Source organism: Motacilla alba, chromosome 4A (assembly GCF_015832195.1).
Source record: "Motacilla alba alba isolate MOTALB_02 chromosome 4A, Motacilla_alba_V1.0_pri, whole genome shotgun sequence".
NCBI classification, from domain to species: Eukaryota; Metazoa; Chordata; class Aves; order Passeriformes; family Motacillidae; genus Motacilla; species Motacilla alba.
The window spans coordinates 8,243,532-8,270,970 of record NC_052045.1 but is presented as its reverse complement, the minus strand read 5'-3'; the positions used below and the strand labels follow the sequence as shown (position 1 = coordinate 8,270,970).

At 40.5% G+C, this 27,439-nt stretch overlaps 1 protein-coding gene across 4 annotated transcripts; it reads left to right on the top strand.

The window, feature by feature from the left end:
- Nucleotides 1-112: 112 nt before the first annotated feature.
- On the top strand, nucleotides 113-24,779 carry RADX (RPA1 related single stranded DNA binding protein, X-linked). Of its 4 annotated transcripts, none has more exons than XR_005259882.1 (15): nucleotides 113-4,267; nucleotides 5,570-5,712; nucleotides 6,440-6,632; nucleotides 9,703-9,811; nucleotides 9,942-10,249; nucleotides 11,387-11,485; nucleotides 12,041-12,208; nucleotides 12,696-12,856; nucleotides 13,267-13,460; nucleotides 14,474-14,542; nucleotides 19,181-19,260; nucleotides 19,717-20,010; nucleotides 21,189-21,371; nucleotides 21,788-23,606; nucleotides 23,748-24,779. XR_005259882.1 is itself a non-coding variant. In XM_038164571.1 (15 exons), the coding sequence occupies exons 1-15, from the start codon at nucleotides 3,628-3,630 to the stop codon at nucleotides 21,931-21,933; spliced, it is 2,694 nt and encodes an 897-aa protein (XP_038020499.1). In that variant the 5' UTR covers nucleotides 113-3,627; the 3' UTR covers nucleotides 21,934-24,779. The 4 variants fall into 4 exon arrangements, 2 of the variants coding, with proteins under 2 accessions (XP_038020499.1, XP_038020497.1); XM_038164571.1 differs by having other exon boundaries at nucleotides 9,942-10,033; nucleotides 10,127-10,249; nucleotides 21,788-24,779; XM_038164569.1 differs by having other exon boundaries at nucleotides 21,788-24,779.
- The last annotated feature ends 2,660 nt before the right edge of the window (nucleotides 24,780-27,439 follow it).

Sequence of the window (27,439 nt, the reverse complement as noted above, 5' to 3'; positions counted from 1 at the left end):
TGATTCTGTTATTGACATCGGCTGTTGTAAAAATTGTAGAAACTTTTGTTATTGTTTTCCAAATCCAGTCACCATCCTTAGGGAAACATCCATATCTGCCTGTAGGGACAAAACAAATATATATCCTTGTATGGATGAAGATGTCCAAGTGACAGTGTGAGAGTTCAGACTGGACAGAGTGCTCCTGAGGGTGACAGCCAGTGCTGTGCTGTGTGTGCTGCTAATGAGCTTCACTGGATTGCTGTGACTCTTCCCTTCTCTTCACACAAACGGCCCCTGGGATGAGGGCAGTGGAACTACAGCAAAGTGACACCTTGCAGTCATTGATGCTACAAGAACTGGCTTTTGTGCACATAAGCCTGAGTGCCAGGTTAGCCCAAGTCACTTTTTCTCAAGTAAGCTCACACAGTCTTTATTGCCACTGGCATTGTTTTTCCAAACACCATCATAAAAGCTGGGTCACAAACTCAGCTCCATGGTTAAACAGCTGTATTTAAGTTAAATGAAGCGTAAGCAGACCTGCAGTCTATAGAAAAAACTTCTGTAGATTTTAAAACCTGTGCAATAAGTCAAAAGTTCCACACACCAAAGGTGTAAGAAATTTTCCTGCTGATAACCCACCACTTTCTTAAACTGCCTTTCAAAGTGCAGAGAGCTGATTAAAGGGCAAGGGTATGTCAGCTGGGTAATCACCTAAAATGTTCTTTTAGCATTACTCAACCACTTCTGTTATTTTCCAAGAAGATTTAACAAAAGCATCTAGGAAATAATGGTGAAATGCACCAGAAAAACTTTTCTATTTTGTCCTCAAAACACCTTGTGGTGAAAAACTTTTACAGTAAGCTTTATGCTCTTGCATTCCAGCTAATTTTTTTTAATCTAGAGCATTAGCTTTTATTCTTTTGTGCCTTTCATTTCTCCAGTGTATTTTAAATGTAATATTTAACAGAATGTAGTAACATCCTCCTATTCAGCATCGCTCATTCCTGTCAATGCTGTAAAGGCTAACTACTGTTTTCAAGATATTTGACTGCTAATTGTCTCTGAGAATTTGAGACTATTGATTGACCAGGGGTGAACACAAGTATTGTTCAGCACACTTGTAGGCATATAAAAATCATACTGTCTTCAATGAGCTGCTGACACGCCCTGATGAAGCAGGCTCAGCATAACACAAAGCCCTCAGTTCTTGTGATGTGGTACAGCCATCTGCTGATGGCTCCTCTCCAGTCATTACTGATTCATTCTCTGAGTGTTTCTCAACTTCCAGTTTCTAATACAGTCATATCAGTCCCAGTGTTGAGGTATGGTAGGGAAAACGCATCTAGATGAACTCACAGACGTAACGAGTCTTTAGAACTTGTTGTTGACATGCTGACAGCAAGAGATTTACCCTTGTTCCAGTTTTGAATTGGTGTGTTAGCTGGACCTCTGCTGGTGAAAAAGAAGGCAGCAGGAGCAAGTTCCTAAGAGAAGGAGCAATCTTGTATCAGAACCTGCAATGCATACAGATTTATCCAGTATAAAGTATTAACTCTGCTATCAGTCCACATCAGTCCATTACCACTCCACAAAAGCTTGAGCTTCAATGAATGAAACCCCAGCGACCCACAATAAAAATGGCAATGAATGCACATGTAACAATAAGCTGTGTATGAATAAGTTTCTTCTGCAAATCACATCATGAGCACAGACAAAAGTGGAGATAAGCTGGGAGCAGTCCCCAGATTTCCTCATTATACCCACAGGTTATTTAATAACTAAAAAAGTGTACACCGTAGTTATCCATTGTATGTGATGTGAAATCACATCCTGTGCAAGATCATTTTGGGTCATGTTCATTTTTTTAAACTGTGAATGCCATTTTATCAGTTCACACAACAAGTCGTGTGTTTACTGGGGAAGAAAGACACCCTGTGGAAGTTTTACCCAATACTTAGCTTCAACATAACACAAATTACTGATTTGTTTTAAATTTTCTCACTAAGGAATGCACTGTGGTTATCATAAAATCCATAATGTCATCTCATTCCTAGAGAATTCTAAAGGCCAGCAAAAGCTTGTTCTTTATACCCCTTTGTCTAGTTTTTTTGGTCTATTTTAAATGGTTCAGGCAACAGGTTTTCCAATTTCCCCACAGCAATTGCTCCACAGTAACAAAGGCAGCAGACCAAGGATACAGCTGTGCTCAAGCTGGAGGAACTGCTCTGGCCCAGCTCCTGAGCCAGCTCTGCCTAAGCTGCAGCTGCACTTCTGGATTTCCAAAGACTATCTGGACCAGTAACACTATAAAGACTGGAAGTTGCTGCTCTTCCTAGCCTTTTATTTTACCACTCTGTCCTCACTCTGTCCTGCTGGAATGGCTGGGGTGGGCAGGGATCTCTGGAGAACCTCAAGTCCAAGGTCCCTGCTAAAGCAGGGTCACACAGAGCAGGTTGCACAGGATCTCATCCAGACAGCTTTTGAATATCTCCAGAGAAGGAGACTCCACAACCTCTCCGGCCAGCCTTTTCCAGTTCTCTTTTGATCTCAAAAGAAAATTTTCCTCCTATTCAGATGAAACTTCTTGTGTATTAGTTTGTGCCTGTTGCCCCTTGTCCTGTCACTGGGCACCACTTGTTCCCATTCTCTTGATACCTTTTTACAGATATTTGTGGGCATTTATAAAATCCTCTCTCAGTCTTGTAATTCTCTGTTTTCAACAGGCTCGACTCCCTCCACCTTTCCTCATAAGAGGTGTTTCCTCCACTAGAAGAAAATACAGGCACTGATAAAATATCAAATACAAAGTTCTTGATCTCTGTATGCTTTCTCAGGACTGCTTATGAGATCAAAGAAAGTGTCCTAATGGCAGGGGATTTGGAACCAGATGGTTTTTAAGGTCCCTTCCAACCAAACCATTCTTTGATTCTATGGTGTGATAAAGAAGTTGATAGTTGCAGTGGGACAAGAATCAATAATAATATAAATCTCACGCACTTAGGAACCACCAGTAAGAGTTTCTTCTGAAGATGGGAGCAAGAAACAAGACTCATTAGACTGTTTCAATGCCAAAACGATTACGGTTACCCCACACTGCAACTATGTAAAAGACAAATACAATGGCAGAAGCAGGAAGAAGCCTCTCCGAGCTGGGAACACATTGATGGTAAGGAAGAAGCAATGACGAGTGTCGTAGAACCAGGAACAGGCGCGGCAGAACTGTCTGAGGGAGGCAGGGACCACGGGGCTGCTCGCCGATCAGGGCCTCTGTCCCTCCGACGGGGCGCTGGGGTCACCGCGCCCCGAGCAGCCGGGCGCCGCCTCAGCGCAGCGGCGAGGGCGGGCCGCGAGCGAGCACGGCGGCAGCACGGCCCCGGCCTAGCGGAGGATCACCGGGGCCGCCTCTCCCACCGCTTCTCCGGGCCCCAGCTTCGTCCCTGCTGCCGGCCGCAGCCGCTCCCTGTCGCTGTCCCCATCACGGTCGCTGTCCCCGCCGCTGTCCCCATCACTGTCACTGTCCCCATCACGGCCGCCGTCCCCGCCGCTGTCCCCGCCCCGCCCCGGCCGTTGGAGGTTTGAAAGGCGCGCGCACGCCCGCCCCGCCCCGCGCGCGCGCGCCACGGGGGCGGCGCCCCGTGCTCAGCCATGACAGCGGGAAGCTGCGGCCGGCCCCGGCAGCGCCCCGCTCCGCGGCTCTCGCCCGGGACGGGCGGCCAGGACGCTGTCATGCAGGACCCTACCCCGGAACGCGCCGAGGAGAGCCGGGCGGCGGCCTCGGCGGAGGGCGGCGGGGCCTTCTGTCTGCAGAGGGTGTTTGACGAGGTGCAGGGCTCCTCGCAGCTGAGCGCGGCGCCCGCGGAGCCGCCGGCCGTGACGGTGGTGGCGGTGGAGCGCTACCTGGCGCAGGCGCCGCCCGCCGCTCCCCCCCGGTACTGGTACGACGTGACGCTGGCGGACGGCGCGCGCTGGCACCGCTGCCACCTCGCGCCGCGCCTCAACGGGCTCGTGCAGCGCGCGCGCCTGCGGGCGGGCACGCGCCTCCGCCTCACGCGCTGCTCGTACCGCTACGACGAGAGGCGCCTGAACCGCGGCTTCTTCTGCCTGGAGGGGCTGGAGCGGGCGGGGGGCGCCGCCACCGCCTCCGCGGGCACCCCGCCCGACGGGCACCGCCCGCTCCAGCCCCTCCGCGGGGACAATAGGCACTACCTGCCGCTCTGGAACAACGAGGATCCCTATGGAGACGTGTGGGTACCGGACAGGCCCCCGGTGCAGGTGGATGTGGATGGTAAGCCCGGAGGAGGCGGCTGTGGGGGTGCGGGAGGGCCGCCCTGAGGGAGAGGGCCATGCCGTGTTTGTTGGGCGACGGAGCTGGGGAAGGGTCGGGAGCACAAGTCCCTTGAGCGGTGGCTGAGGGAGCTGAGGGGGGCCTTTTCTCTCTCTACAATCACCTGGGTGACAGCAGGGTGTAGCCAGCTGGGGCTGGAGCTCTTTTCCCAGGCAACCAGCGGCAGAGCAAGTCTTAAGCGGAGGTTTTGCTTTCACGTTAGGAAGAATTCCTTCACAGGAAGGGTGATCAGACATTTGAACGGGCTGCCCGGGAAGGTGATGGAGTTACCGTCCCTGGAGGTGTTGAAGGCAAGACTGGATGTGGCACTTGTTGCCACGGCCTCGCTGACAGGGTGGTGTTTGGTCATAGGTTGGACTCGATGATTTTAGGGGTGTTTTCCAACCTGATTGATTCTGTGATTGCTTGTTCAGCTGGACTGAGCTTCCTGGTATCCTCCAGCTGTGTTTGGCCCCACTGGGAATTTGCCACCTGTGTCACAGTTCACCTGCTCCTGTGGGAAAAACCTCTTCCCTGGGAAGATGGTGAGGCACTGGCACAGGTATCCCAGAGTTGTCAGCTTGTGGATACTTCACCCCTGGAAGCGTTTAAGACCAGCTTGGATGGGGCTCTGGGTCTGGTGCAGCATCCCTCCCATGGCAGAGTATTGGAAGGAGATGACCCCTTTGAACCCGACCCCTTCTGTGATTCTCTGTTGCTTTGGGAGAGTTTTTTAAACTCTTGTGAATGTTGACTGAAAATGTGTAGCTGTGATGTTTGTGCCCAATCTTCTGAGGTGTCAAAATTACTGGGTGCAGTAGTGGCCTTGTGTCTGGTCTCTGGGGCAGGATGCTCACACTTAGAAGCTGCCCCCCAAAATGTGGTCAGTATTGAGGGGCTCAGGCTATTCCATGAAGCCTGGTGAGGAGAGAGGTATAACAGAACTTCTGCATGAGTGTGATGCCCTTGAAGGCTGACGCCTGTGGTTTTTGTAGTAGCCCTTCTGCTCATCTGACAACACTTCTGTGTCATTTAAAATGTGTCATCACTCTCAATTTAAAAAAAAAAGAGCAAAACTATTCTGTGTGCAGATAGTTCATAACAATTTTATTGGTGAATGGTGTCAGCAGATGAGCCTTTTAAAATGTTAGAAACATTAATAAATTACATGTAACATCCTGCCACTTTATTCCTGAAAGCTTAGATGTTCAATCATGAATGCTCTTTTTTGGTTTTTTCCTTTTCCCCTTCCCTTAACCTTAGTCTCCAAACTGACTAATCTTGGTCATCTGGAAATGACATGGAGAAGCAGCGTGCATTTCCATCCACTTCTTGTGAGAATCCTGCACAAATCTAGACTAAGGTACTATGGAAAACCAGAGAAAAAAATGGATATGCCTTATCAGGTAAAGAGGGATAAATGCATAGGTTAACACTCAAATTGCTGTGGAATATTTGAAAATAATTTTTCCCATATAGTAAGCACATAAAGTCATTTTATAGCTATTTTATATGGAAAATGCTGCCTTTACAAAAATGCTGAGCTCGCTAGAGCAGGAAATGATGAATTTTGTGATCATATGTTTACAAACTTTAGTGGATGAATTTCAGTTATTATAGTTCATATGAGCTTTTTGTGAAGGAAAGGATACTTGAGGTGTTAGTAGTTTAACAGCCTAAACATTTCTGGTCTCTATGCTTTGAAAGTTGGACTTTGTATGTCCTGTCTAAAAAAAAAAAGGCAATATTTAAATTATTTATAGACTCTGATTCTCTCATCTCTTGACTTTCAGTTATTTTTAAAAATTCTTAATGATTTTTTCTAATATGTTTAGCTTGTGATATTTTTGTGTTGAACTTCTTGGAAAAGGAGACTGGAGGTGGGGTGGGTTAATTTAAAAATCTTTTTTTACTGCTCAGTGATCTGCTCAGTTTCAGATTCAGCATTTGCCCAAGTTAAAAATGGGGGATTTTTTCCATTCTAGTATTCAGTACAAGTTCTGGAACATCTTCTATATCCATTTGTATCAGAGAAATCATTTATGAGTCAAGTACTGGTGCATCATCCAAAATAAATACCTAGCAGGATGATAATAAATAAGATGACTGTATATTGTCTGTTTTTTTCTTCAGGCTTACTTTGAAGTTGCTGATGGCTCAGGCATGATGTCAATGGTTCTGTGGAATTCTCTGTGTCCTGAATGGTATCACAGTATGAAGGTTGGCACGGTGCTCCTCCTTGCCAAGTATGCCATCAAATCCAGTTACCCGTTTAAAACACAGCCCACGCCAGGAGATTCACAGATGAAGAGATTTGCTACAATTGGTTAAGTATTGCACAAACCTATTTTGAGTCTCTAAAATACAGTTGTGCAAAGTAGTTCTCCGTAGAAATAAAATAGAAAACGATCCATTGCTGAGAGTAATTGATAAGGTATAAGTCCTTAATTAGTACTTCTGAAAGGTGTCTGAGCATCCAGGTTCTTGCTCTTCCCTGTTTATGTTGAATCATGTCTATAAAGTTTACTGCCACAATCAGTTAAAACCTTTATTTAAAAAATAAAAAAAAGAATCCCTGATATCAGGAACAGAGATTATAAAGATGGGCCTCTAGTAATGATTTTTAATCTGATTCTACTTCCTGCTTAATAACACACATATCACTTGTACACTGCTCACACCTTTTTGCAGGTCATTGAAGGACATTATCACCTTATCTAACTTTAGATTTCAGTGTATACTGTCAAAGCCCAGAGTATCTGCACAGCTCCAGAGAATAGAAAGTTGCATTGATGACTTCTGTGTGCTGAAAGAGCATCACTGTGGGAGTGTGTGTATGAAGAATATTCCTTGGCTATAAAAAAGCATTTTCTTACTTGCCTGTTGTTTAGTGGGGCAGATACTCAAAGGAGCTATAGTACAAAAATACAAGTCCTGCAGTATAATAATAATGGCCTTTTCAAACTGGATTTGATCAACTTTGGGGTTGTTTTCTCTCTTCCTTCACTCTGTATGAGCTCTTTCCCATTTTGTGCTTTTATACTCAGAACAAAATGAGCCAACATTTCAATAATTCAGATAACTTCTTGAAACAATATGCACGTTGCTGAAGGGTGATGTATGTACCACTTATTGACAATGACAGTTTCCTAATGGAGTTAGGAAACAGTGCACAAAAAGTTAGCTACAGTGCACAAAAAGAAGCAAAGTTTTCACTGCCAGGAGCAATATCTTCCCTGACCGATAAATATTTGCATCAAAACCAGATCTCAATGTCTGAAGTATTTGTGATGGCTTGGCAGGAGATAGAGATGTTTAGCCAGGAATGGAAGTTTGTGAGGGAAGGTGATGACAAGTACAAGCCAACCCTGAAAACAATCATAATTGCCACAAAACCTTTCTATGCAAAGAAGACAGTAAAATATGTCATCTGAGGTGACTTTCTCTATGGGCAAATATCTCTGCATTTTCATGGCCATATTTACTCTGCACTTCTGATTTCTTACAAGCATTATTGGGGTAGGAGTGATAACAAAGAGATCAAAATGGCCAACTCAGCACTGCTGTGTAAGGGAAGAGCTAGAAGTCACTCCATTGGAAAGCACTGTGGTGCACAGATAAACCGCAGAAACTGTAAATCTTTGGTTCATAGAAGAGTCTATATGGAATCTCAGTTCTTTGCTCAAAGCTGAGAATTTTGTCTTAATATGAATTCACATAATCCCATGATGCATGGATGAATGGCATGACCATATGTTCTATTTGAACAGAGTCACAAGAAAACAGAATATCCAGAAAAAATTCTGGAGCACTTGTAAGATGGATTTTGTGCAACTTCTATCACATGAGGTTTTTTGGGGTTTTTTTTTTGTTCAGATGAAGTGAAATTATTACCTCGCTAAGTATCTCTGTATATGCCCAATGTGGGGCAATATTTCAGGTTTCAATTGCACTAAATCACAGAAGTAACAATTACTCTTCATTTATTTTAAATTTGTAATGCCATCAAATCCCAACTTTCCAGTGTGTCCTTAGAACCATTCACCTGCAAATATTGTACAGTATATCTGAACAGTTATCAATTCCCCAGTATTAAAGGGTTTCTAAATGGAGAGTCCTGCAAGGCACTGTGCTTCAGGCACATCCCTAGACTTCTATGGAGTGAGCTCTGCATTGCTGGCCCCTGCTTGCAGCTGCAGCAGTGTGGGACTTGCTGAGACGCGCCGTTTTACAGCCTAAAACCTTTGGAACTTAGCACCAATGCCTTGAATTCCGCTGCCAGGCAGTGTGCATATTTCAGTTTCACACATCAGTGAATTGATGTGGCACTGATGACAGCCTTTTTGTGGGCTGACCTTAGCCAAGGTATAATCCTGACCTGAATGTATGGCTTTCATTTAATCTCAAAATCATCATTCATTTACTTTCAAAGTAATGAAACAATTGAGAGATAGTTTTGATGTGTGGGGAAAGTTTTGTTTCAGGAATTTTCTTGGCGATACTGTCCTAAACGACCATATGCAAAACCACAATTGTTCTCTGAATACATTTCTAGAAAGCAGAAACCTAGAGAGCATTCCTAAGTAGAGGGTCTGACTTGAAGTAGAACACCTTCCTAATGTTGCACTGCCAGGATGAGGCACCAGATATAATTACATAAACAGTTGTATGTGTTATTTATATCTACTTAATTACTTTTCTGGGTGCATTATTTGAATAATCCCATTTATCCTGTTATGAGACCACAGAGTACTGCCTGGTGTATTCTAGAAGCTGAAGCCACTCTTCCTGTATTTTTTAATCTGGTTGAAGATCACCTTGCTTGCCCCAGTGCTCCACCATGTTTGTAATTTAGCATCTAAACAGTCTGAGAAATAATTTAAAATTTTCAGGTGCTACAGAATAGGCATGGAAAGACCTTTTGTTTTCCTCCATGGCCATGGTGTATTTCTATCCCATTGAACTAGCATCAGATATGGAAATTCTCATGCACCAGTTCTGTTTTACTTCATTGCCTGCACATCAGTTTCAGACCTTACTGATATTTGACAGCAAAGCTAGTGTAAAAAATACTTTGTGTTGAATCAGAATGGTTGGATTAGTTCCTGTTAAAATACTGCCTGGATTGGACTAGCTGGTTCATGTAGGCAGTTGGAAAATTTAACATTACTCAGATGATAAAATTGCTTTGTTGTACCTGAATTCTTACTTTATTTTGGTGAAAACCTGAACTCAGAGAAATTGATGAATAGTTTCATAAAGTCAGAATATGTAAGAAACTTTACCAGGTTTCTTTATGGATTGTTGTTTCTTTTGTTATATTAGTATTATAATCATGATGATGATCATTTGTATTCATGCTGTAAATGTTACTGACTTTTTTTTTTCTTTGTCAGAAATTTGCCTTAATGTTCGAGATCCTCCTACTGAAATAACTATTATTCCAGAAGAAATGGTTAAACCAGAGTGGGGATTACCTGAAGTTAAATATAGGTTTATCACAAGGTAAAATAGAATTTCATTGGTTATCAAGCTGGAATTTAAATTGCACTACCTTACAGTGAATGTTAATTGGAAATGCTTTTTGCAGAATTTCTGAGAAAGCTTACCCAGCTTTCTTCTATTTTGCTTTTAGGTCAGAGCTGGATGACTTACCGCACAATCATTCCTGTGATGTTATTGGTCTTGTGACATTTGTAGGAAGGGCTGAACGAGCCAGAAAAAGAGGTTTTTCTATAAATCTGACTTTCAGAACTTATCAAATGGTTTCTATATTTCTAAGTAAATGCTTAACATTTTTCTTAATATTTGTTTATCTAGAACACAGTGAAGACTTCTGGCTGTATCGTTGGGCACATGCCATTGATGGGACCTCAGACCAGCCGTTCATACTGGAATTGTTTGCAACTTCTCAGCCAGATGTGTTTGAGCGTATTCATCCAAGTATTAATCTCTATAATGCTAATAATACTTTTTAATGTTTTTCTAGTTCATTGTGAATTTTTGATTCTGAGATTAGTTGCCACTGAATTAAAAAAATGCCACAATTTATCTCCTTAAGCAGAAAATAGTTTGATCAGAAATTAAAATTTAAGAATAAAAATAGTTTAAATATTAGAAACCATTACAAATTGCAGTCTGTCAGTTACCGTAAACAATGAGATGGACAGCTGGGCCTGGGGCTCCTCTGATCTCCTTCATTTCAGATGTTTCTGTGAAGAACAACCTGGGCAACGTCTCTTGCATCAGAGGCAACTAAAGGCAGCAGCTGGTCAAATCTCTTGCTTCTCTTGACCTGTAAATACCTGCTTTTTTATGGACAGGAATAATTTAATAGGATTGAATGAAGAGAGAGGTGAAAGTGGAAAAATTTCATTTCTTTGAAACAGTGTTTTTTGCCCAAAGAGCAATCATCACCCAGCTGTGTTAGTTATCACACATGAGCTAAGACTAATCAATTTTAAACTAGGGAATCCTTAAGGAAGGATTTTAAAAGAGCTTTAAATATTTCTTCTTGCCTTCTTTCTCTTCTCCTCTAAGCACTCATTCTTTTTTAACACTGGTTGGTGTTGATATGCATTTTTTTATATCATTTGATGCAGCACCAGCTGCACAATCCTGCTTAGATTATGGCTGCATTCATCTTGAGTGTTCTGGGGAAGTGGGAAGGAATGACATTCCAGTGTTTAACTGAGATACTAACAAAAGAGTAAGTTTGAGCTCTGTTTAGAAGTTTTGCATTGGCATGTCATAATTTCTCATGATTTTATTCTTTTTATCCTTAAGAAACACAGCTATGTAATACCCATATTTGTACTATTTGTTTCAGTGGTATCCTACCCGATGAAGTGTCTCATGTTTTAGTTATAATATCTATGCTGAAATTAAATTCAAGATTTAATTGCGTGTCCATATGGTAATTTATAATGGTGACTCAAAACCTGCATGGAACGTTTGTAGGGTCAAGAGCTAAACTGCCTCATTTAGAGGGCTTAATAAAATTAATCCAGTGTGTGTCAGTCTTGCTATTCTAAAATCAGTGAACTGTCAGGAAAAAAAATGAAGTTTTTTTTTCTTCAGTGACATACTTGGTGTGCACACAGATGAGAGTGATGACTGAGAATCCTTCCAGGACAGTTTACCTTACGACTTCAAATGAAAGTCAAATATTCATTACAGGTAACTTAAACTAGTTCTAGTTCTATGTAGTTCTCATGTTGTTTCTTTGGAAAGGGTATTTTCATTTTACAGCACAATAAATCAGTACAGACTGTGAGGTAATAAGGAAACATCACTGCAGAAGACAAGGCAGATGGCATTCTTGTGAGGCATTACAATGGGTTTATCTTATAATAAGTGTTTCTAGGTTAAGACGCATGTTTACTAATTCTTTCAGTCTGTTAATCTTTTGATAGGGTAGCAATGATGGTTACCAGTTACTTAAAGCATTAAAAAACATTTGCAGCTTTCCTATTCTAGGAGCTTTTTTGCTACTTGTTTTGTTTTTTCTGTTATTTAACATTTGTCTGACATTCGGTGTTAAATGCAAGTGTAGTCAAGGAATTCAAGGTACTCATTTTGTAAAACACTCTTGACAAAAGACATCTTTTGTACTTTCTAGTCAAGATTTTCCTAATTTGTTTTTTCTAAGTAGTGTTCAGGGGAGTTTCAAAATGAGAACAAATGTCAGTTGACTGCTTTGGTTTTGATACCTGATTATTTTTGTCTTAAAAGGGTGGCACAAGGGCCAGCCATACACTAAGGATGCCAAAGTGAAAAACTTCATTCAGTGGACAAAATCGCAAAGTGAAGCTGATCAAATAAAGAAAACTGTCATCGGTGGCTATTACCCTTTTCCACGACCTCCTGATAGCTTTTTGAAATACTGTAAAAACAATGAAGGTATCGTATGTGAAATATCTTTAAGATTTGTGGCCTTTTCCAATCAGTCTTACTCCAAGAAAAGCTCCCTTTTGTGACTAAATATTTTTTAGGCTAAATCCTCACCTCACAGAAAATATCGCACTGCTTGCTGCAGGAGAATTGTAGATGCTGACGTGAGCTACACATATACCCAGAAGTTTTACTCTGAATATTTTGCTACATCAAAATTAAAAATAGTTATTCTGAAGGCTACATTGAACCGGAAATTTCACCTGAAACAGAAATTGTGGTGTCTGACAATGCGTACTAACAGATGCTTTTGTGCTAAAAAGGTTTATTGTTTTAATTTTTTTCCATGTGGTGTGGATAACAAAAAAGTTTTGAATTCTTTAAAAGTGTAAGTTTAAATCAATTTAATATTTGGTAACATCTTCTCTTTAGTCTTGTGTTCAGAGATTTTGGTATTATATGACTCTAAAACTTGATTCTGGAAATTTCTTTGCAGTTGAATCAGTTTTGAAACCCATAGGTGAAGTAGAGAAAGAGATTGAAGACCTGCACTACAGAGAACACAAGCGAATTGCTGTACAGGGAATAATTAGTGCCATAAGATACATCAGCTGTAGCAGTGCAGCTGAAGAAGCCCCAGGAGGGGAGCTGGTCCAGGTATGATGTGTGACAATTAATGCCAAAGCAGCTATGGTTGTCATTAGAATGGAGAATTTTGCATATGAGTTCAGAATCTAATTACATTGTCTCTTAATCTGATTTTTGAGAGCAAAATTTTAAAAAGCGATGATTTGGTGCTTCTCTGAAACTGTTTTGGCAGTCCTCTGTAAAACTTGTAACTGTTTCAAAGTTACTAGTTTGATCATCTCATGGGAATGGGAGTGTGGGAGAGGCAACTGCTGCAACATGCTTACTTGTCGCCTTCTAGACAGAATTTACTTTATTAATATGGTTAGAATATAATTTCTGCTAGATGTCAGGTGACTGTCAGAAATATGCAGGTTTTTGAGTTGGAAGAGATAGCTTTAAGTGCATTGAAAATCTTAAGCAATTAACTGTTGTTGCAGAAAGATACCTCTCAGTCTCTTGGAAGTTCTTGTGTGTCCAAAGAAGACTGTGCTAACACGGGAAAAAATGAAGAAGTTAAATCTTTTCTGGGGCCACCGTGCACCCCTGGGGAACATCAGGACCCAGCTCTGCTGTCAAAGGGGAGTTCAGTCAAGAGAAAGACAAGCCGCAGATTCAGAAGAGATGCAGAACAGTAAGCTCTCTTCATTAATGTGTGGTGGATCTTCTAAAAAGTGTTTTCAGAAATCAGGCCAGAGCCCAGGCTGTAGAAAATAATGAGAAAGCTTTAAAAGCATATATAGTTCAGTCTTTGAAATGTAATTATGTACTTTTCCTAGCATAAGGCGATGACAATTACACTGTTCATGCTAATGAAGGATTAATTAAAGTAGGTTTGCAGTGCTCTCTTCTGATTAATATTTATACTACTTTCTTATTAAGCTCACAGATTTGAAGTAAAAGTAGTTAATACTTGAACCAAATGTAGTTTAGTGACATACCTGTGGAACAAACAACAGTTACAGTGATGTGAGGAAATCAGATATCTTGGCTGAAAATGCAGAATCAGGTATACCTGTTCCTTAATTTCAAACACACCTTGTTTTTGATTTGTCCATGGGGTGTACTGAATGTAGCTGTAACTTGCTGTCAGAAAGGAAAGTAGATGGTGGTCATGTGCTAACCTAAGGCCTCAAAATAACTTTTGTCTGATAGAACTGTGTTAAATTCAGGAGTAAAGTAACTACTTGTATAAGACTGCTCTCTGTGTAAAATCTAGTACAGCCACACTCACTGTTGAGAGCCTGGGGTACACATTGACAGGTGGAAAGTTTCAAAAGTCAGGCCAGTCACATCTGGGTTTTTTTGCAGTGGATTTCTCATACTATAAAGGGTATATTTTTCTTCTTTGCTTTTCACATTCATAAGTCATAATGTGTGAAGAGAGTGGATATTTAGTATATTTTGAGGGGAAATGAAATAAAATTAGCATTGGATGAAGATTTAGTATTACGAAAACCTTGGTAAATAGAAGTTCTGTCTTGGCAGTGTCATAGCAAATTTAGTGGATTCTTTTCCATATGAAAACTTCCAGCATTTGAGTGTCTTAGTTTAGTTCTGCCTGAAAGAAAAACATCAAAGTACCTTGCTTTGTGAATTTCCATTTAAATAGATACTGAAAAGTAATGGTGAATTTCCTACTTTAAGGGGAGGTACACCTGTTAATCCTGTATCATCTTACCCCTATTTTACGCGGACTGTAAGAAGAAAACTTGGGTAAGTCATGTGAAATTAATTGTGCTGAATAATTGCAATAATCAAACAGAAACACTCCTAGTAAATATTTTACAGATCAGGAATCTCTAAGGAAGCAAAATGAAAGAACAGATCAGGGTAGAGTTTCATGTTTTCTATTCACTCATCTGAACTCGCTCTAAATATATCTGAAACATAATTCTGAGCATATTATTAAACATCTTCTATTGCTACTACTTCTACTAAGGGAATCTATAATAACAGAGGTTCATCATGGTAATTAATGGATTTTCTGGTGGTGGCTGAGCTGTACATTTTTCTTGATGCTACAGAGGTGTAAGTATAGTTGTCCCTGGGAAGCCACTCCCCAACACTCAGTTGTTGCATAACTCAGCTTGGATCCCAGAGAAGGTGGGGTTTTTTTGAAGTCCACATAGGAGTTTCAAACACAGAGCCCTGTCAAGTCTGGAACCTACTGAAATAACTCCAAAAGTGAAATTATTAAGAAAACTGAATGAGTGCTTTTATTTGTTAACCAGGGGCTACAAGCTACTTTCCTTTGAGCATTTTAAGGGCCACAAATTCTTGTCACTTGTTCCAGACAGAACATGAGCAACTTGAATGTTTGAGCTCCTTGGTGTCAGTAATTTAAGATGTTTGTGTATATTGACAGTGATCTGGATTTGTGTCATGACTACATATATGGCTCAGTTGCCTTTTTGGTTTACTTTTAGCATCTCTTCCGCCCTAAACCCAAGAATTACAGTGCTAGGAATAGGGCAACAGTGGTAATGAGGGAAGCTGATCAAAGTTTTTGCCCAGTTTTGACCAATTCTGCCAGTATTGCTCCCCTACAAGCATGCCTATTTTCTTGAAACACATTTATTGGAAGCTAGTTTGCAACAGCTTTTTCTGTGGGATAAATGGGGCTCTTTTGAACCCATGTGTCTGTTGTTTCCTAGTCCTTTTGGTAGAAACTGCATTTTCTAGGAGAAATGATTACCTGACTTTGCAGCTGGTTCATTAAAAGCATCACCTGGCTTTAAGGTCACAGTTCTGCAGGTGGTGTAGGACTTCGCAGGGACTTGTGGTACAAATCCCTAGGAAAATCAGATCTTCCTTGACTGTAAGGAATCTTGTTTTCTTTTGCTTGCTGAGAAATGTTCCGCTTTTTCCAGGGTGGGGGGAGGATGGGAAGAATGTCTTCTCCCCGTTTCTTATAGGTGAAGCCAGAAGTTAAGGCATGTTTACTTTGTTCTCTGCTTTCTCAATCTGCTACTCTCCTCGCTACCTGTGTGTCCACTCTATGCCATTAGTGCTAGAACCTCAGCTAAAGGAGGAGAAAGTCTGTGTTGGATTATGGAAAGCTGTTTCACTCTATATAATTAAAAGGTAACTCGTGTATTTCTGTGACTACCTGTAGAATTGTGCTGAATTCTCCAAATTGCCAAAGAAAAATAGAAAGTTAGCTGACATACTTTAAAATTGCATTGGTTTCTGTTCCTTAGATGTAGCAGAATGTCAGTTCTCATTGAAATACTTTAATATGTTGATAGCAATAGTAGTTTTAACAAACTTCACATATTTCAGAGAATATTCTGACTTGGAAGGAGCCCACAAGGATCATTGAATCCGATAGTATAGATATGTTTTAAAGTACATATTCTAACTTAAACTATTTTGCATCAAGTTTTTTGTATGTTATTTTCAGCATGCGGTTTCATTCTTGGGATTTTAAGCAGTAAGAGCTTATTTTGAGGTTTTTTATTGACAGCTATAGTTCCTGCATTTCTGAGGTAGCTTACCTGGTTTTTAAGGGTTTCAGAAAGAACAAAGAAACCGGGTAATTTAGTACTAATGTTAATATTTATGTCCTTGCTAGTAAAGATCTTCCACATAATGGTACTTCTAAGCATTTAATGTACTCCAAAGTACTTTAATTTATAGACAATGAAGTGATGGTGAATGAGGAAAGGTCAGGAATTTCAGACAGGATTATTTTTATGTGGAAGTGAAAAAAGCGCAGTAGTTTTCTTGGAATTTTAATCTCTGTAAATTTAGTGTGTTACCGTGGAACTGCTGCACTACATGTTCCCACTCCATACTGCATGAAATGAACTTGTTTGCATGCTTCTGTCCTTGTAGTTTCACTTCTGTATTTTTTTGTCATGTAGACCCTTTTATATTTTTTCTTCCTGTGGATGGGACAGCTAGGGTATGGGGACTCAATAATTTAGGGAAATTCATCTTGAGGTTTGTATGACCAAAAGTTTCACAGCATGTGATGTTTCCTTCACTACCCTTTTTCACATAAAACAGAACTTGTCAGGGAGAAATTAGTAGATACTAAAAATCAATTTGTGTAGACTTGTCAAGTTATAGTAGAAGGCTTTTTGGTTTCTGTTACTTGCTGTGGTAGATGTGTTTATCACAATGGTGTCAGAACAGTTTTTTCATTTCAAACCAATCTATAAACAAAGTTTTACCAGTTTTATCAGTGAGTGGGATGTTTTCTTGTATTGTTTTGAGGCACTTTACTTCCTTGCATTGTTTGGGCATAGCTGCGAGTCGTAACTATTTTTTTCCTTAATTTCATTTATCACATTTAGTCCCAGTGCTTAGGAAATAAGTGTGAAGCATGGGACGTGCTTATTTTCCCAATAGTTTCTGAAAATACTGATCTGCCCTATATTTTGATTGATGTTATTTTTGATGACAATACTTTAAAATAAAATGATGACAAGTTGAATATCAATGTATCTGAAAATAGTGAAGAAAGGATTTTTTCAAGTGGACTTATGTGAAAAGGGAGTCTGCAGAGTGCGGGCTGGAAACAGCAAATCTGGCAGGGCACAAGGTCCTCTAAAGCTGGCAGGGATAAAATAGGCTGTGGGTGTTTTGGTGCACAACAGGAGGAGCACATTGCAGTAAGTGGAAGGATTCGGGTGGCTTCGGGTGCATTGCAGACACAGTGGTTCATTCTCAAAGAAGCACCTGGACTGTGTTAGAGACAAGTGGTTTCCCTTACAAGCCTAGCTCAAGTCAGGCTGTCCACACATCCAGCACAAAACAGGCCTGGAGGAATAATGTGTTGGGCAGGTAGAAATTATCCCAGCTACAGATCTGTGGAAGAAGTGGGGAAAAATTGTGACAAGTTCTCTTCATATTTTCCTGAGACTCTACTTGCTCTAAATCAGAGCCTATTTACTTCCAAATCTAGATGATTTTAAAAGAAAAAAACCCACGATACCCACTTGTCAGCAGTATGACTTGGTTGAACCCTCTGCTTTAATGAGGAGAGAAGATGGTGTGCATCTAACTTGACACATTGGTTTCTGAGCAAGCCTTTCTTAACACTGTGCTGGGGTTTCATTTTATGTTTGACAGGTCCAAATCTCAAAAGTGAAAATGAATTTTGCAGACAGTAATTGCACAGGTTATACTGCTTAAGTGAGGATTCTTTTGTGCCTAGATCTGAACATCACAAGGAGGTCACTTCAGTGGTGATACATCCCTTATGGGAGTGCATTTCTTAAAATATACTTTCATACTCAAAACCCGTAGTGCATTTCCTTTTATCTTTTCACTAGCTACTATTTTAGATATTTTTCCATTTGTTAGGAAATGTTGACATGAAATTATCAAGATACACCCTAGTATGAAATAGAAAAGAAATTTTAAAACCTGTGAATCCTTATGAAATTTCATATCAATAGAATGTGCTGTCCAGTAAACAGCATGTTCATCTTTGATTCCTTTTTTACTGTCTGTATCTTGTCATTATTATTAACTACCTTGATGGTCTGGAATTTTAATGGTACCTTAACGAAGTCTTACCTGTTGCAGTTGTTTGTGATGCAAGATAATCAAGATCGTCCTTTCCCTAAGTTTTTTAGACATCACAATGGGTTTTATTCTAATAAGAGGAATGGATCAAAGAAGAAAGGAATATATGGGTCTAAGAGCTTATTTTACCATGTTAGCTTGCAGAGTGCCTCATATGTTTTTCTCCTGCATAATTTTCTCCTGCATAATTTTATTAGATTGATTAAGAATAGTTTCTTACCTGTAATTCAAAACTTTATGATTAAAACAAGAAAGATAGCAAATACCGTGTTTGCTTCATTAAACTGGTCATTACAACAGGACAGTATATCCATAGGAAAATAGAGATTTGGCGTTTCTGTCATTTGGGATTCCGGAGCGGTGTCTTGGCTCCATTCATGCTGTGTTTCTGGGTGCTGAAGGGGATGGCAGGGCAGTGCGGCTGCATGCTGAGCGCCAGGTTTTTGCCATCGCGTTACCTGTGGGTCACCTGTGAGTTCGGCCGTGTCACACGTGGTATTTCCGCCCGGTGCCGGTAGAGGGCAGCAGACACCGGCTGCCCGTGCAGAACCCTTCCCGTTCGTCTGTTTCCCGAGGCCCGGAGTCAGGCCGGGCTGGTGCTGCGCTCTGCTGAGCTGATTTACCGAGCACAGGGGCTCTCGTTGTGTCCAGCTGCCGTATGCACCCCTCACAATAAGGAATCAGCTCATTCACTCGAGCTCGCATCATTTGTCACTACAAGTCTGTCTTTTGCTGCATAGAGTTTGAGGTTAATTAGGTTTAAGGTAAATAAATATATATGCAGATATACATACTATAATTTTCTTTTTATAGCTTAGATGAATATCAGCATGGACATTCTGTGCAAGATAAAAATGGACAGGCTGTGTCAGACAGTTTGGAGTATTCCACAGGTACGTTGCAAATAGTTGTTATATTAATCTTAGGAGGCTTAAGATTACTTCTTTTCTTCAGGTCCAAACCAGGCAGCAAAGATATCCTTATAACCTTTGTTAAGACAGGTCCTCTGTACATCTGGTTACATCAGCCTCTGGGGAGCCACTGTAGCAGTGTATCATCAATGTCCTTCTACTCAATGTTCCCTGCTGGGTTCTAAGGGATGGCTGAAAGGACAGCGTTGGATTGTTTCCCATTATGGGCAATAACTCCTCAGTGTATCTTTATCCAAGTTTTAAGTTAGTTTAGTATCTCAGAAGCACTTTATAGCATCAGACCTCACGTTTTCTCGTGGCTCTTTTAATTTCTGCCATGTGTTCATAATTGAAATGTTCTAATGAAAATTATTTCTTATTTAACAGAGGGGTGATACAATTACATAAGCAACTAAATGTTTTCTGTGCTTATAATAGATCAAGAAGGAGTGAATAATATGGCTGAAACTGAAGAGCCTGGAAGAACTTGTGGTTCCTGGCAGAGTGACCTGTGGGCAGAAGTGAAAGACAAGTTAATGAATTATTTCCATCACAGCAAAATTTTCCCAGAAAGTGTCCCATGTAAATTTGATTATGTGCACAAAGACTTACTTATGCAACAGTACAACCTTCATGCAGCAGTGCACCAGCCAATAGAAGCCAGAACAGATAAAAACATCAATGAGTTTAAAAGTGCTAATAGCCTTGGGTATTATGAAGTGACAGTTCTGGGTAAGTAGCTTGCCTTGTAAAAAAGGTTAAGCAAGAGCAGTGTAAGTTCATCAAAAATTGAATGGATTTCACTAGAGGAATCAGTTGATTCTGAGTATTTCCTGGGGTTTGAAAAATTATTGACATTTTAGATTTTTGTTAGAGTCCCCATTTAGGGTAAATTTTATTCTCATTAAACATACCTTTCAATGAAATGCCTGAAAATCTTGTTTGTAGTAACACTTTACATATAATTTCAGTTTTTGGTATAGTCTTATGAGTGTTATTTGAAGAATGTGTGTAGTCCTTAAACTGTTGATTATTTCAGTTAGGAATAGGTCCTGATGTAATCAGGCAAATTATTAAATTGCACTTGCCAGCTAACTTTCTGCTGGAGAGGTGTTTATCAGAAACAAGTTAGTGTTCTTAAAAAGACAACTGTAAATGCTTCTTCTCCACATTATTCTCATTGAGTTGGTTTTTTCATACTGTTGCTCCTAAAGTGCCTTCTTTCCATGGCAGAAAATGAAAGGCTGTATTTTAGCCATGCTCATTAACTGCTCCATGCTGCTTCTGGTTAACATGAAGTGTCAGTTGATTGATTTTTATTTATTAAAATATAAATATGCAAGTTGAGGTGTATTTGTTTGCTAGCTTTATTGAGGGTTATTAGGTTTGATTTTGTTTTCTCATTAAAAGAGGACAGAAATTGCCTTGCTTAACAATGCTCGTGTTCAGTTCCCATAATTTAAAAGTTTTCATTATTTGCTAAGGGACATTTGCAGAGAAGGTGTTTGAGTATTTGAAGTCATTAGACTCCTTGGACTGACAATACAATGTTGAAGAGTGAAAGTAGCACTGCATTGCACACTTTACTGGTTGTAAAGTTAATTTCTCTGCATTTGCAGATAAAGTTAAAAGGAGGATGAAATGGCTTCCAACGTTTAATGTTTTCTGAACTCTCAGCATTGTTAGCCTTAAACCATAGTATTTCATAACATCATATCAATTTGAATGTGCTTGTGTATAATCCTTTGTAAAAACATATTTTTAGACATTAATTATTAACTAATGGACAAAAACATGTAAATAAAAATCAGTGCAGTGTTTTATTTTAAAAGAAAGAGAAGTGGTGCACAAAGTTGCTGATGGGCTGAATATGAAGTTTTCTGCTAACAGAAAATATTTTTCTTCAATAGGTATAAACCATGACATAGCAATAGATGTTGCTTTTCTTCCACTGTTTTGTCCTGACAATCCCCACTTGTTTCAACTGGAAGACATTCAGAATGATACATTGTTGTCTTGTATGAGTTGTATCTCTGCGTGCCAGCAGAAGGCCACCAGCAGTGGGAGGCTTGGTGACGCTTTTCCTCTTTCAGGTGAGACTGCCTTTCACTGATATTACTCATTTATCATTTCTTGGTTTGTCTATCAGTGCAAGAGTTAATCCTCTGTAGAAATCCCTGGTGTAGAACAAACATTGTTCACCTCTTCAGTGAAAGAGATGTGAATTCTATTCCAGCACCTTTAGTAAACTGCTGTAATACTGAACTTTCAAGGCAGTTTTTGCTAGAGCTGTTCTCATCCTCTGAACACAGTATTTTAATATCCAGACTACAAACTCATATCTAATTCTGATTCTGTCATTTCTAGTGATGGAATTTATGAATAAAACTTTTCACTGAAAGGAGGTTGAACATTACTGTATGGAGAACATTATCAATTCTGTACACCTATTTATTGTGTACAGAGTATACAGCAAATACGTTTTAAAACCACCTTTCTTAACTTCTAGATGAAGTTGTGAGAGCAGCGAAGGAGCTCGATGGCAAACATGTTATCTGCATCTTGGACATGTGTCACTTGGGTGATGACAAGGTGGAAGTCTTTCTGAGCAAAATCTACAAGACAGTGGAACCAGGTGTGCTGGATCCAGTGTAATTTAATAACTTAATTTTCAAATGTATATTGTTCCAAAGGAGGGAAATAAACTTGCTGTAACTGGAATCCACCCTCTACACATTGCACTTTTCTAGAACTAGCAGACACAAATATAAAATCATGATTCTTAGGGCAGTTGTAATGGTCATCCATTAACTGGGAAGGACAATTGTTGCGTTTATTTTTCAGTCCTGAAACAGGTTAGACAATGTCTTAGTTGCTGATGTTCAAGGATGAATAGGCAGTACAGAGAGCTGATCGTTTGGCAGGATACCAGGGAGTAAAACTGATTGTCAGCTGTCTTTCTTTGCCTGTGCACAAACATACACAGAAAATGTATATATCTGGGTGAGAACTGAGGAGAGAGGCAAGCTCTCCTAATATTTAAGGCAGTGTTTGCAAAAGAATTAATGGGCTCTGATAAAAATTTTGGCTGAAAATTAGAATAATTTTGAGGATTAGAGTTTTGATATTCTGTAGTGATCTTTTTAGTGAAAGCTACCAGAGGCAGCCTAACTGCTCTTTAGGCTTGAAGCTTATTGAGAAAGGGATTCAATACCATGGTGCCTTTAGTACCATGATCCAGGAAACCACTTTCAGTTCTTTTCACCTGAGCAAGGTCAGGTGCTATGTTTTTATATGCCTGCTTTTGTACACAGAGTGTTAGGTAGTGAGTATAGCATCCAAACCTTTTTAACATATTTTATTCATTAATACAAGTAATGAAATATTTTTTTAAAGATTTTTTTAATTGAAACTTGCTTTGAGCTTTGCAAGGGAAAACTGTCTTTAAGAAGTGCTAATTATGGCAGGATATACAGTTTGCTACATCATTTCTAGGTGTGATCTGAGAACATGAAGTTCAGCCAATATGAGAAGCTGCTACTTCCACAAAAGCAAAGGACTGGAAAATTCTGCCAACTTTTTGCCTCTACTGAGGAGCAATTGGCTCCTGCTGGTCCAGAATCAAGTAGCACATTTTTCTCCCATGTCAAACAGCCTCAAATCACTTAAGGAACTGGATTCTTACAAAATTATTTTCAAGCAGGAGCTCTTTGACTACTTGTCCATTTGAAATGCTGCTCTCAGTTCAATTCTTTAAGAAAGAATTATGGAGACTTGCCAGGTAAATTGTACCATTATTGACCAAAGCCCACAGAGTTAATTTATAGGAACAGATAAATTCTTAGGCACATTTTAGCAGCCTGTTGGTAATTGGAGATTATCTCTTTCAAGTAGTAGTAGTCAGTTGTCTGCCCTGGTGGCAGTGAACTTTGTCCTCAAGTGCTTAAAGTCTGTGCCCTATTTTCAGTTAATGGCAATTTGACTGAGAAATGTAATTGATTTTGTTGCATACAAGTTCACAGACAACTTCAGATAAAAAGTCATGAAATTAATAAAATTGTGTCTTTCTAGTGTAGTTTACAGTTTAAAAACATATTAAGAAGAATAGTTTAACTTGAATTGCACTGCATCTAAAAGTCAATTAAATGTGACTGTATTATATCTGTCTATTTAATATGAATCAGAAGTATTAGTTCTGGAGCACTGTTTGTCAACTCATGCCTTTCAGAGTACCCACAGAAGGCAAAATGAAAAGATACAACCCAAGAAGAGCAGGGTGTTTCTTGCAGTGTTATTTGGGTCGTTGTGCTGCTTGTGGGTACGTGAAGGTGAGAGGCCATTGCTGTGAGAGAGAGTCACACAGCACTTCATGTTCCAAACTGAGCCATGCTGACTGTGTCAGCCAATGTTTTTTATTTACATATACTTCAGATGGAAGTCTAATTTTAATGAAACTCTTTTTTTTTAAGGCAATTTTTGAAGGAATTATCTTTGTCCTCACAAAAAGACTGATCTGGCTGACATTGTCCCAGAGCCACATTGGTGAGATGGTCCAGCCACCTTTCTTCACCCCATGCCATAGAAATGGAGCCAAAGGCTGTTTGTGGCATAGTACATAAAGCACTAAAAACTTCATCCTATATGTTAGGACTTCCTAACTCTAAAGGAGATACCAGAATTATGTGGGATATAGATAATGTTTTAAAACATTAAAGGATATAATTTTATTTTGCTCAAGTGTTTGAAATTTTTCATGGCTAAGCTGGGAAGGAGGGATATTTGCTCTTGCAGATTGGGGTGCCAGTGTTGGAAGTACAGGCTTTCTGTGTGCAGCTGGTGAATATCCAATGCCTGTAGTAGGCTTGGAATTTTACTGCTTTAGATCATTCTGTAGAGTTACCATCCTGCTAAATAACACTGGCCTTAATAAGTGGAGTTCAGTGGCTGAAGTGCTGCAGTGTTGCTGTGATTCTGCCACTCTGCCTGTCTCCCTCCTCCCTGCCAATCCACCTCTGCCAGACTGGAGCAAAGGTCCTCTGCAAAGAAACCACTTGCTCTTTTACTTCATTCAGTGTTTATTAACATAAGTGTAAAACAAATTGATTTTTGGTCTTGAGTCTGTCAAAACGATAGTTTTGCCATGTTAAACTAAGAGACAGAATCATTACTCCTGCAAAATGTCAAAGGGATCCCCTTTATTGCTGCTGTGTATTGCTACTGCTGCTGGTGAAATAATATTGGAGCACATTTCTTTACTGTGGAAGGTGTACCTGACTAAAGAAGTGTGCTCTAAAACGTTACATGTACATGTTTCTTGTGTTTTCAGCATTAATTTCAAGGAATGGAGAAAGGTAGAGGATATGTACATAGTGGTACTTTTGAGTTTATAAAAGTTCCTAAGTCATAGAGCATAAACATAATACTAATTTTGAATTAATGTGATGTAGAAGTTGTGCAACACTGAAAAGCATAGACTATAAATAAATTAATATATGTAAACATCTTGGATTGTTTCTTTGCATTTCTTTCCTTTTTGTTTCTTGTAAATTGTTTTGATTTTCCAAGAATCTTCTCCACAGTCGTGTTTACTCTTTTCAAGAAACTTTAAAGGAGAAGTAGGCTGAGCTTCCATCAGCATCTGTGCCACCAATTGCAGCTTCTCTTCCTTTTCAACACGGTGTGCAGCATGGCTTTGTAGAAAAAGAGGAAAATGGGAGTCTCTTCGTCCCTTCTCCCACTGTGCTCCAGGACTGGGGCTGAGCCCCAGGCTGGGCAGAGCAGGATAGGAGCCAATTCCTTGGCTGCTTGTCAGCTGAATGGGCTGGGAATGCCACAGCCGTGTGTGCTCTGGGTACCCTGGCATCACAGTCCTTCCTGAGCTGTCTCTGTAAACCTGCAGGAAGGGAAGGAGCTTGGAGAAGATCTGCTCTGCACTAGTGACAAAGCTCTCAGCTGCTTCCCCACCCCAGGCTGGGTGTTACATTTTTTCAAAAGGAAGGAACTCTGTACAGCAGCTGAATCAGCTCCAGGCTCTGCAAACTACGCCTCTGTCAACCAAGGAGAGACATCTGCTAAAGCCAGTGTTACTGACATCCACAAATCCTCATGGACTGCTCCCTGCTGTGTCTGTTCCCAGCTCTGGAAGTTGTGGGAATAAAATGAGCGCTGCAAAACTCAGGCGCGTCAAGCAGAGTTGCCATGCAGCTTTGGCACTTGTATGAGCAGAACAGCATCCTGAACCCTCTGGCAGTGAACTCTTTAGGAGTGACTGAGCCACCTTGAGAGCAGTTTGGGCAGCATGTTGGGAAGGGGTTGAGGAGCAGCCAGCAGGGCTCTGCATCCCTGCAGTCCTGCCAGGCACTTGAACCGTACTAGGTGGAGAAACGAGACCAAAGGAAGAGCCTGGCTTGGCAGGCAGTTAACAATAAAGGCCGTTTTGTCTGAGCTGTAATCTGTGACCACTATCTGGGTAAGTACTGATGACTTTTACTTGCCCTGAGTGTGCCCTTTCTCTGCCCTCCAGCCCTCACCCCACTGGGACTGGGGCCCTGAACCACAGCTTCCGACAGGTCTGAGGGCCAGAAAACAACAGGCTCAACCAAGTCCTGATTGACTGGCGCCAAAACACCCTGCAAGGGGGTCTGACAACACTACAGGCTAAAGGAAGATGAACTGCAGGCTCAGGACCAGAGGGGAAAGATCAGAATGTGCTGCTGTGAAGTTTGGTGTAGTCAATTTTTGGTTTTAGTCTTTTCATAAAAGGTCTTCTCTAACCAGAGCAAATTAACAAGCAAATACATTTAGACAAACAGGCTGGAGAACAATCAGATGAAGTGGATGTCTTCAGGTGGGCAGGGCTTTATTAATCCTGCAGCACGTAATAATCTGAGCACTGATATGACCTGGGATGTGGGCAGTTGTCTTTGAGGTCTGTAGAAAACTGAAGTCTAAAATCTGAAGGACATATAATATATTGTCTTCAGAAAGGAAGCATACAAGAAATTACTGGTCCGTTTGTCCAACTTTTATCCCTAAAGTGACTCTGGAACAATATTTTTTTAATCCCTTTTTTGCATTTTTACCACTATCAAGGACAGCTTGTGCCAAACTAGTCTAGTTTTCCTTTTTGCTAGACCTAACATAGGAGGCAACATCCTCCTAATCAGCTTGAGGAAATAAAAGTTAAGCCCAAGAGATAGATATGCAGCTATTAAAGAAAAACCCAGCTCCTTAAGAGCACTTGACCACCCAGCAGGACAGTAAATGCTGTTGCTTTGCAGGAATCTGTCAGGGTAGCAGCTTTATTTAGCATTTGAAAACATCTGATCCTCGGGAAGATGACCCTCTGTGGATTACAGCCAAGAAGGAATGCTTAGAAGGATGTTCAGGGACACGATTATGAAGATAAAAAATTGCAGCAGTTTTCCAAAGCAAAACAAGTGACAAAAATGTGGTCCAATAAAATCATCAAAAGCAGTCCCCTTAGGCACGAGAAAGGGATTTTACAGTGAGGAGGGGCTGAGAGGTCAGCAATGTTACTGAAAAGACCAGAAATCATAGAAAACCACAAACTGAGGTGCAGCTCCACAGCAAGCTGTTGCCACAGAAAGTAGCAGCTATGATTTCTGGATGAATATGGGGAAGAGAGGACTGAGAGCCAAAAAAATGTAATTCTTCTGGTGGTTTGGGGATGATGCAGTCTGGCTTCAAGGGCAACACTGTAGAAGAGACCAATGGGAAAATAAATTATTTAGAAAACACAAGAGTTAAAGATTCAGGCTTTTTTGGCTTTTTTCTCAAAGCAGAAAAGATCAGGGACAGAACTTGGTAGCATGATCAGAGTGCAAACAAGATTCTGGTGAGAGGAGGACAGAGAAAAAGGCAACTTTTTATTTGCAGTAAAAATCAGCAGGTCAGTTGGTGGGAGAGTTTTGAATTAAGGAGAAAACAGCAGTGAGACAAAATATCTGGGAGACTCTCTAGTAGAGATTTTTTACAAGTTAGACAGATCACCAAGAGCACTCTGTCTTGGCACCACTCAGAAGAAGAAAACATGGCAGGGGGTGCCCTGGCAACTCCTCCAGCCCTACCCAAGCTTCAATATAATTTTTCATATAGGCCATAAACAAAAAAATTACTGTTACACACCTAATAAAATGGC